Consider the following 10,775-nt stretch of genomic DNA (forward strand, 5'->3'; position numbering starts at 1 on the left):
CCGGCCCGGGACGGCCTGGGCGCCCCGAGGGCCCCGGCAAACGTTTATTATCCCCGCGACGGCCGGCCGCTGCGCGGCATGCGGCCCGGGCCCGTTCTGTGGGCTTCGAGAGCCGCGGGGAGACTGCACGCGCGCACATCTCCCGCGTCCAGGCTGAGGCCCGGGGCGGCGCGGTGCCCTGGGGACGCTCGGCGCAGGGTGCCCCCACCCCAAGGGCGCGCGGGCAGCGAACGCCCCTTGCCGGGAGCCCAGGCCCGGGTCTCGGCGGTCTCTGCCACCCTTTACTGGAGGGATTTCCTCTCAGAGAAGGGGTCGGGAGGTGGGGAGAGAGGGAACTCGGGATTCCGAGGACAGTTAGGACCTGGCTTTTCTCGCTCGGCGTCCCCGTTTCCACCTTCTGCGAAGTTAAACCAACGTAGCGGCTTCGGCCAGGACGCTGAACCGCGAGGAGAGCGGGGGACCGGGCCTCCCCGCGCCTCGGCCCGCTCCGCCCCGCGCCCGCGAGGTCGGCCGAGCACCGGCTGTCCTCCCCTCCCCCAGGCCAGGTAACCCAGGTGCACGTCGCACTGCGTGGTTCCCACCTTCCTCCTGCAAAAGTCCCCGATTTGACTTCGCAAGAAGGAGGGCGAGATTCCGTCTCGGGAAAGGGGGGGTTCCTGTGATCTATGCCCAGGCGAGGTGCTTGCTATCTGTTCTTTGGCCGATTGGATAATATCATCCGGTTTCTATGCGGAGTACATACCATGGAGCGAAAGAAGATGCGCACCACGCAGGCGGGCCCACGGCCACGCCATTCCCAGGCCCTAACTGCCTTGCGTGGCAGTAGCGGCGAGCTCTTCTCCAAGTTCGTATTTTTGGGGAAAGAGAGATACGCATTCATCAGAAAGGAAGAAGGAAAGACTATCCCGGATATTTTAATAGTTACAGGAACAAAGATGACGCGAACCCCATCAAATGAAACAATACTATTTTCATTCAATTGATCGCAAAGTGTCTTCGATTAATAACTTGGCACTTATTTAAAACGTTTTACAGAGGTGGAGCCGAAACATTTTGTACTGACCACACGTCATGAGATAACAGCATCTTTTTTTGCTTAAAATAACTTAATACACTAGAAAAAATATGGCAAATATAAATAATTTTGTTTTCATGGAGAACAAATAGTTACAAAGCTCAACTGCATACCAAAGTTCAGTGAGAAGAGCTTTTCTCTTTCTTGTAAATTAGAAGAAAAATTAATAAAACTAAGGAGGCTTGCTAGATACAGATCGCTTAATCCAAGATATCCCAGTTTAAATAGCTACGTGAATTGAAACAAACAACAAAAAAGATTACTTGAATAGATACACCTTTGTGAGATAAAATGCAAATGTTGAAAGCCTACCATCGGTTCACACATTATAGCCAAAATAAACTTTGTTCGTGTGTATCAACATATTTTACACAAACCTAGCGCCTGTAGATTAGCTGGGCGTAATTTTAGGTGGGTCTGACTGGAGAGAGGGGGGGAAAAGGACGGTCCTCGCGCAGGACTGCAGGGAAACCAGCAGGAGGGAACAGAGAGCCAGGGAGGGGAGCGCACGGCTGCAGGGCGCCTGCCTCGTGGCGGGCTCTGCACTTGGACCAAGTCACTGGTCTTCCAGGGGGACTCTGCCTTCCCCCCATATCTTGATTTAATGTGTCTCTATCTGCTTGGAACAACCAGAGTATATTTCCTCCCTCCCCTTCGGACTTTTCCCTTTTGCCCCACAGGATCAAAGGCAGGGCAAATAGACATACATATCAATTTCCAGATGCTTCTGGTAGTTTCTTTTTTGTTCTGAAGATGAAAATGGAGTGAGTGCCTATGAACAGAGGGGGTGAGTGGGGGAGACGCCATCAATGGAATACAAGTAACATGCAAACCAGAATTTACTGTCAGCGTCCAGACAGTCCTGCCGTAATAATTTCTCAGGGAAATCATTGTCTGTGGCTTTTTTTTTTTTTTTTGGTAATACTATCACTTTCTCATCTTCTCGTTTTTAGACTCTTCCCTCTTCTTGCTTTTCCATACATGGTGGGTTTAAACTCAAAGCATCTGATTCAACGTAAAAGGAGGCCCGCCTCTCTTATCAAATTTCTCGTATTAAAGTGAACTTCGCAGAAAAAGGTCAGTTTCAAAACCTGTGAACTTCCCAGCTGCGCACTTTTTTTCATCATAATTATTTAAATAAGTATACCTCTTCCTTCTGTTTTTGCCTTCTTAGCCCATTAGAAAAAAAAAACACACACACATACGTTTAAGTTGGTAAAACCCCCTCCCCCATTCTCTCGAGAGTCGTTCAGGTTATTTTCCGTATTTTTTTTTAATGTATAAAATACTTTAATTTTTAAAACGGTTTTGCTCCTTCTTTCGCTCCGATTTCAGGCTTCTGCGAAATAGCAATAAGAAATAAGTTTCCTTTCTCTCACTTTTTTTTTTCCTCTGGTTTGTCTTTTCTATTTTTTTTTTTTCCTCATTTTTGTCAAGATTTTATTTCTATGCGAGTCCACGCTGCAGCTTTGTCGTGGTGAGCCGCGCTCCGGCTGTCCCGGAACTCCCGTGTCCACTCTCCCTCCGGACTTCCCCAAACCCGCTCCTACAAAGCCCACTTCTAGGCCCACGGGAACACTGGGCAGGAGCCCCGAGGCCGGCGCGCCTCGCGGGGTCCCGGGTCCGGCGCGGAGTCGGGGTGCTGGGGGGCTGGGGGCAGTCTGCAGGGCGCACGGAGGGCGGGCTCCCGGGGTGCGGAGGGGGCGCGGAGGGCGTGCAGGCTGAGCGCCGCGCGGCCGGCGCGACGGTGGCCTTGGCCTTGGCGTCACAGACCCAGGGCGGCCGCGTGCTTTTTGGCTTTCAGTCTGAGATCGGCGATGCTGGAGTTCTTGCTGGTGGTCTTGGCGGCGGCGGCGGCCGCCACGACAGAGGCGGCAGAGGCCGAGTCCGCGGCCAGCGTGGCAAGCGGCAGTCCGAAGGGCGGCGCCGGGAACATCATGTATGGCGCGTGCGCGGCCAGGTGCGGGTGCAGGTGGTGGTGCGCGTGCGCCACGGCGCTGTCCAGCTGCAGCTGCGCCTGAACCTGAAAGGACAAGGGCGTCACGTTGCAATGACTATCCTAGGGTGACAACAGAATAGAAACAGAGCATTAACGGCGTCCAGCTCGGCTCCAGCGAGGGGTGGGGGACGAGGGGCAGGGAGAGGGCATCTACTGCTCATACTGTCCCGAAAGTGACCTTCTCAGCCTGTGGCTAAGGCACCACACTGTCCACTGTCCCCTGGGCCTCCTTTGAGAATGGGCTTATTTTCTTGGGTCCCGGGAATCCCTGTCTACAGGAAATTGGCCGCCCCGCCCCTCAGCAGCTGGCCAAAGAGTGGACAATATAGACTGTGCTAAGATGAAGTAACAATGGCATAGTGGAACGCTTCGGGATGAGAGCATCCAATCCTGATGCTGCCATAACCCATTTAGCCCACTATTAAAGCACAGAATTATCAACCAGCAAACCACAAAACTTTAAAAATTTCACTTAAGAAAGCGAGTGCATCTTAACCACAACTGGCTTCATTTTGAATCAGTACTTCTTTTACAGGCTAAGAATTACTTGGAAATCTTCTTACAGAGTTTCATTTTCCAACAATATCCAGGTAGTGCTGCTGCTGTCCCTAGCCCAAAAACATATCTTCCTGAGTAGGAAGAGTCTTTTAAGACCCACCTTTCCTTTCTCCATATATTTTTGCTTCATAGCCTAGCGTCTGGTTGTCAAAACCCTGTGGTTGCAGGACAGCTAAAGTCTCCCTAACATTACCCCTGTGTACATGGGCCCAACCAGGTGCTTCCCCAGTCCAGGATGCTGCAGAGTGAGAACTAACTGGTGACGTCACAGCGTCCTGGCCAAGGCAGGGGAAGGTCAGGCACTGTTTGGGTAAGGATTTTGCCCTGGAGCTTGGGAGGCCTGGAGTTCAGGACACTGGGATTCCCAGGATTACAGCATTGCTGCAGGCTCTCCTTCCACACTGTGGTCTGAAAGGTTTCTTCTCGGCCCAGAAAGGGCTTGCAGAGGCAGGGCAGCCCTGAGGAGACCAGGGTTTCTCTCCTTCCTGGGGATGAACTTTTGTTTTCAGGGACAGCTTTAAAAACAAAAACAAAACCAACTGCCCCCCAAATCTGGGTCGGGACACTTTATTTACTTTTCTCCTGTCAGAGGCGTTTAATATGACTAAGAGATGGAAAATAGCTAGAAAAATACTTAGAGGATTGCCATGGAAACATTTTAAGACTAACCTCTGAATTGAATTTGACAAAACCTTAATCAAAAGGCTTTTCCTCCCTCTCCCCGAGTGCAATCTTTAGTGCATTTCTCAAGGACCAGTTACTGCCTTCAGACCCTGGTGGGGTTCCCAAGAGGATAAAAAGGACCAGGCATTCAGGCCCTGACAATGTATACATTTTTAAAAGGGAATGTGTCCACTAGATCATTTTCAAAATCGATTCTCCAGCCTCCTGGATACTGAGGCTTAGAGAGAAGGGATGTTCAACAGTCCATTCAAACATCCAGGTCCTTTTACATTAAAAAAAAAAAAAAGGTTGAAGCTAAGTTGTACTTACCTGCTGAAATGGCATCCTTAAAGCACCTACATTCACATAGGGTGCAACGCGACAAGCTTCAAACTGGCTGGCAGCCCCTATGAGGACCCCTGCGAAATGGGAAAAGAAGACAACAGCGTGAGGTTAACAGCATTGTTGTTTTCTAGAGTGGAAAGCACAGAGCTGATTCCTCTGGGATCCAACTGCCATTGTTTTAAACTACTCCCATGATTTAAATAAACGTAATGTACTTCTAAACTTTGGGGCTCTCATGAACTGTCTCTATAGAATATTCTTAATCAAGGACCTTCTTAAGCTAGCTTTTCTGTGCTTGTAATAACATTTGTCCATCTCTGTCCTTTTACTTGGAACTTAAAATATTCCTTGTGTGAGAAACATACCTTTATGGAGCTGATTTTCTTGTTTTCTACATTTAGCTCTTCGATTTTGAAACCAAACCTGCACATTGGAGAGAAAAAAATAACTTTGATATTATGACTCAAAAAAATTAAAAAATTACAATTAGAAAATATCAAGAGACACATAGCAAGCAAATCTTTGAATTAGGTAAAAACAGCCTCAATATCAAAAGTTAAAATGTAAATAAGCTAAACAAATAAAAGGATAGATCTCCTAGACTCTTATAAAAGGAATTTTGGGGGAGTTCCTTTCTGTTAAGAGTTCCTGAAACTCTCCCTGGTCCCTGATACCAACATGAGAGTGCGTTCAAACGCATGCCCAGTTAAGATCTGAAAACAATGTGCTCATTAATAGCTGTAGTATTAATTAGTTTCATCTTAAAGAAAATCCAAACGCCAAAAGCAAATAATGACTCTTTTGGAGGGGGGTGGGAATTCTAAGTGGGGGGAGAGGTAATTAGTGTCATAAAACCATCACTACAAAGAAATGTAGAATTTCTCCAATCCTCTGTGCAACCAGTGCAACATCATAGCAGAATAATCATATCATTCTCATGATAATCTAATTGCTTCTATAGAAAAAGAACTCCTTGGACTTAAGATTATAGGGAAGCAGTTAGAAAACAGCTGTAAAACTTAACTGAAAGTATGAAAAAAGAGACTAGCAATAGAGTTCACCTCTTAGGAGGAAGAAAAAGTACTCTCTAAAGGGGCTGACGAATGAATCAACCCCCAACTACTACTACATGCTGGGTATTTCCTTCTTAAATAAACTTGCCAACTTTTAGAGGCAATAGGACTGTTTTTCAAAAATTCAAATAAAGCTTGCTTTTACACTCCAGTTCCAATAATACAGCATATTGACTGATTCACAAATTAATGTTTAAAAACCCCATGAAAGTAAAATATTGCTTCAGAGCCTTTTCTGGTATGTTTTTGAAAGCAAGCGTCACAGCCAATGTAAATCTCCAGGAATTCCCCTGCTACTCAGTATAATAGAAGGGTGGATTTCATGCCAGGGTGGCATCCTTTGTGCAACTCACATGGCCTGAGGCTCCTTGCCTCTTTTTTCCCCTAGAAGAGTTGGGATTGAGATACTAATACTCATCACTGTAATAATTACCATCACGTTTTTAAGAGGTTGCTGAGCCCCTGGAGATCTCAGTGTGCAGAGTGAAGCAGGAGAGCTTAAAAAGGCAGGCTCTGCTGTGGACGCTGTGATGACCAAGGTAGCCTATTATTACCTTCCCCCTTCAATGTGACTGCTCTTTTTTTCCCCCTGATCCTATTACAAGATGCGCAGAAGCCCCATAAGAATTAGGCATAGTTCGCTACAGATGGTGGTCTCTGCGCCCAGAGACCCAGGGAGTATCTGTTACAGCGATACTTTGTAACAGCTGCAGATGTCCGGACCTAAAACCACTCCATGTGTTCAAATAAATAATGACCATCATTTTCTCCCATTTTATTATTTGAGCGGAAATAGAATCTGAAACATTTAAATGTGTTCTCTTTAAAGCCGGAAGGATATGCATGTGTGTGTGTGTGTGTGTGTGTGTGTGTGTATAATTTTCCTGCTTAAATGCCCCAAAGCCTACTTTTGCTATTATATTCACCTGCACAACCAAGGGGAAAAAAAAATCAGCTTCAATCCTAATTTCAGCGGGTTTGACATTTGCTGGGAAATGCCCATTTTAAGATATTTGTAAATTATTTTAAAATGGAGTGCTTGTAGGTTCAAGTTCCTTGCCTTGGTTACCGGAACAAAGAGTGACGGAAATGCATTTGTTTCTCTGCTACATCACCCAAAGTTTGAGATCCACTGTGAGGCCGACTGTAAATTTCCACACTTAACAGTTGCTAATTTCCTTTACAGTCTGCACATCTATAAACCTAATTGGCATATCCGCTTGCCAAGCCTAGACCCCAGAGCAGACCCTCAACGAAACTACACTCCACTAAGTAAAATACCCATTGTAACTTTTAAGGCACCCAGAGATAAAACGTTTTCTGTGATTTATTTTTTTTAAAGCTTATAAAAGTAGGCCCATTAGGATTAAACCACATTAAAGCCAGAGTGAGGCGGGGGTGGGGGTTGGTTTATAGAAACTCTGGGAATAAACCCAGCAAAGCTTTCTTCTGCACGGAACATCTGTTGGGATGGGGGAAAAGGGCTATAGGACTAATACTTGCTTTGGAAAATAAGACCTCCACACCTCGAACCAGACACAACTGGCTTCTTGGATGTGTAACGCTGACTCCCCCTCAGCCAAGCAGCCTCTCTCACCCCCAGCGGATCTTCTCTTTGATTCCTGGTCCTCCACAACCCCATGAGCCGGGTTACCTGCACTCGGGCCTCCGACAGCCCCAACCGCTGGCTCAGTTCCTCGCGCATGAAGGCGTCCGGGTAGTGGGTCTCGTCGAAAAGCCTCTCCAGCTCGTTGAGTTGTTCCAGGGTGAAATTGGTCCGACTTCGCCTCTGCTTGATTTTGGTCTGGCCTTCGTCCTCCATCCCTTTTGCATCCTCTTTGCGATCCTTCAGCTCCGGGGACACTGGAGGGGGCACCACGGACGGGGCCACACGTGCGTCCACGCGTGCACACACACACACCAGCACACACACATACACGCACGGACAAAAACAGCACAGCAAATTCAGTCACCAGATTTGCACCGAAGAAGAACGAGTTCTACCCTCTCCCAGAATTCCCGTCCAGCTCCTCACACTGCTCAGAGACATTAAGATCCTAGAGTCCTCCTCTGCTGTAGCAGCTGAGCGCGCACCACTGCTTCTGCTTAGCTGTGGCCTCGGCTCACAGCCTCACTGTCCACCCCTGTTCTCGCCCGCAGACACCGACTGCGCTCCATCCCTCCTCGTCTCCCACCCACTCTCCTCCACGCACTCACAGCAAAATACTAGGGCCGTGCCTCGCCTCTCCCAGAGCGCGGTCTGAGCCGAGGGGCGCGGCAAGGCCACGTACTGGCCTCCACACTGGCCATCCTCAGGGCTGGCTCCTTCTCAGGCCAGCTCTCACCGCCACCACCACCACCACCGGCCTTCCACCTCCCGCAAACTTGCTGCTCTAATTTGGGAACAATCGGACCGAAGGGTCGCAGCCCGAGAACAACACCCGGGCGCTGCGTGGCGCTGGGAGCCACGGCCGCGGGTGCCCGCACTGGCCCCCAGGGCTCCGGCCAAACCCCAGCAATACCACGGGCGGTCCCACCCGAGGCCTGGGAGTCCCCGTCCCCCGTGCGCGACCAGGGTCGCAGGAGCACAGGCGCCCACGCCATGTTGGCGGCCTGGAGGTCTTGTCGCCCACGCCCGGCCAGAAGGCGAAAGGCGGAACACCAGCCTCGGGTGGCCGGCACAAGCCGCCGCCTTCTCTGCTCTCTCCTTTTCGCTCCCAGGTGGAAACACAGACTCGATCCTAAACGCTTAAACCCACAGAGATCAACAGGTTCAAGCAGAACATTCGCGATCCTCGGTTTCTATTGGTTGCTCAAAGCCTTTTCATGCATCCAGCAGCTCGGATCTTTAATAAAATATGCATTTTTTTTCTGCACTGGTTTGCACACATCCATTGCTTCTTTCCTCTCTCTTGCCTTTAAAAACAGGCGCTTGCGCGAGTGTGAGCCAAACAGAGGCAAATTCTATATATTACATGTATATGTATACATATATGTTATGTCTATTTGGTCAAGGCCAGCGATGGGGGTGGGGGGAGAGCTGGTGTCAAACATGACGTCCTCCCTCCCACCCCACCTTCCTCCTCAGCTCCCGCGTTGGAGTACACTCGGGTTTTTCATGTGTCAAAACTGAGTTGAGCTAGTCAGTACTTCCCAACCCAGGATCCCGATTAAGCACGGGTGTTAAAAATCATTTCTGAAAAGCAGGTCTGCAGAAAAATCAATACTTGCCCTCAGCTTGTCAAATCAACCATCCCAGGAACTGCGCCCACCGGGGTTCAGAGCTGAACCTCGCCGCTGGCGAAGCCGGGGCCGGGAGGCTGCGCTGGGCCCCCTGCGCCTTTGCCCGCCACCTTCCCGAGGTGGGAGGCCGCGATGCCAGGGCTGGGGGAGGCACAGCTGCCTGGCATTCCAGCTGCCGCGGAGCTCGAGCGGCGCCTGCATTTCTAGTTCTCAGAGTTCGTTCTGTGCACACTCGTCCTTCCTCCAGGACCTCGTACCCATCACGGCGGGGGGTGAGGGGAGGTCAGAGTCAATAGAAAAATATTTCCACGGATAGTGAAGTGAATTTCAACACGAAAACACAGCCGATTCCGCCGAAAGGGGCGGGAAAGCTTCGTCTATTTTTTTTGTCATCCACACAATGGATGCCCCTCAAAGTTTTGACGCTTCAAGGGGAAGGAGGTCCAAATTTCACGTTTATTAATAGGCTTAATGTAATTCTTATTTCGCCCCCAAATTTCCACTTAGTGGCCTAAACAGTAACAGACCGTGTTATAAACAACCTAATTGCTCGCTTAAATATGTGATTCTACGCATGGCACATATTTTCTTAATTGGAAAAATATGGCAGTTCACCAGTTACTGCAGTTACCAAATGCCAAATTAATTTTATTGTTGAACTCCTTTGAATTGGTACGGGACGCTCCGGCACTTAGATAAAGCCGTTTCCTAACACTTCGCTGGCACGCCAGGAGTTTCGCCTCCGCAAGATTAGAGCGCTGGAGGATTCGAAGGAATTGTGTGCAGCAAACCACCCAAAATGAATCCCGAACGCCTTGCCGGGGAGAAGCAGCGTAGCCTGCACCTCCTTCTGCCTTGGCTTTCGGTCTGTTTCCGTTGCGCAAAGAAAATGGCAAGTGCGGGCCCCTAAGAGCCGAAGACTCGGGGGTCTTGGCGGAGTTAAAAGGGGTTCAGGCGGCTGCCCGAAAGCGCGGGGGGGGGCGACAACCTAGGGGGCCCGTTTCCCTCTGCCCGGGTCTCGCTCGGGCCTGGGAGAGCAGGGGGGTCGGGATGAGGAGGAAGGCTGCCGCAAACTCTCGCTGGAGGCTCAGCTTCACCCCGCCGGCCCCCCGTGCCGCAGCCCGGCCCCGCCAACTTGCACGTCCGCCCGCGGGCCGTCCCGACTGCGGGGGCCCATCGTCCAGCCAGGGGAAGCTGCATTTCGGTGTGGTGGGAGCATCTGGGGGCGCGGGGGACTCGCGCAAACCCCTCACGAACACGCTCATCCACCCCCCCAACACACTCACACACTCACGCGTTAGGACCCCACCCACGACCTTGCACACTGCCGGACGCCCACCGCGCTCCCCCCATCCCCCGCTCCCCTATCGCTCCAGCTCCCTAAAGCCGGGGTCTAGGGGAGCCCGGCGCGCGTCCCACCCCCTCCCCACGGGGCCGCCCGAGATGGGTGGGCAAGGCGGGAAAGGGAACCGCGGCCGTTACCCTCGGTGAGCCGCGGGCTGCCCGGCTCCCGGCTCCTCTCGGCGGCGCCCATGTCCAGCTCCCGGCCGGGCGAGCGCCCTCCTCCAGCTCCTCCGCCTGCTCCTCCTCCTCCTCCTCCTGCACCTCCTCCGCCTCCGCCTCCTCCGCCGCCGCCTCCGCCGGCCGCCCGGACTGCCGGGCTGCTGCGGTCGTCGCGCCCGGGCTCGGCGCAGCCGCTCGGCTCCTTGGCCCCGCGCAGCGGCCCGCTCTCCAGCACCTCGCGGTAGGTGATGGCCTCTTTCTTCTCCTTCACTTTCTGGTCAAAGGACTTGGAGACGAACGCCGTAAGTTCTTCCAT

At 51.1% G+C, this 10,775-nt stretch overlaps 1 protein-coding gene across 3 annotated transcripts; it reads right to left on the reverse strand.

Moving 5' to 3' along the window:
- Positions 1–2,744: 2,744 nt before the first annotated feature.
- SHOX2 (short stature homeobox 2) lies at positions 2,745–10,775 on the reverse strand. Of its 3 annotated transcripts, XM_040974937.1 has the most exons (6): positions 10,427–10,775; positions 9,757–9,823; positions 7,368–7,578; positions 5,006–5,063; positions 4,626–4,714; positions 2,745–3,134 (listed from the first exon to the last, which is right to left on the reverse strand). In XM_040974937.1, the coding sequence occupies exons 1-6, from the start codon at positions 10,773–10,775 to the stop codon at positions 2,841–2,843; spliced, it is 1,068 nt and encodes a 355-aa protein (XP_040830871.1). In that variant the 3' UTR covers positions 2,745–2,840. The 3 variants fall into 3 exon arrangements, with proteins under 3 accessions (XP_040830871.1, XP_040830873.1, XP_040830872.1); XM_040974939.1 differs by lacking the exon at positions 9,757–9,823 and having other exon boundaries at positions 2,745–3,098; positions 7,368–7,576; positions 10,439–10,775; XM_040974938.1 differs by lacking the exon at positions 9,757–9,823 and having other exon boundaries at positions 7,368–7,576; positions 10,439–10,775.

Source organism: Ochotona curzoniae, unplaced genomic scaffold (genome assembly GCF_017591425.1).
Source record: "Ochotona curzoniae isolate NIBS_2020 unplaced genomic scaffold, NIBS_Ocur_1.0 contig_2599, whole genome shotgun sequence".
Taxonomy (NCBI): Eukaryota; Metazoa; Chordata; class Mammalia; order Lagomorpha; family Ochotonidae; genus Ochotona; species Ochotona curzoniae.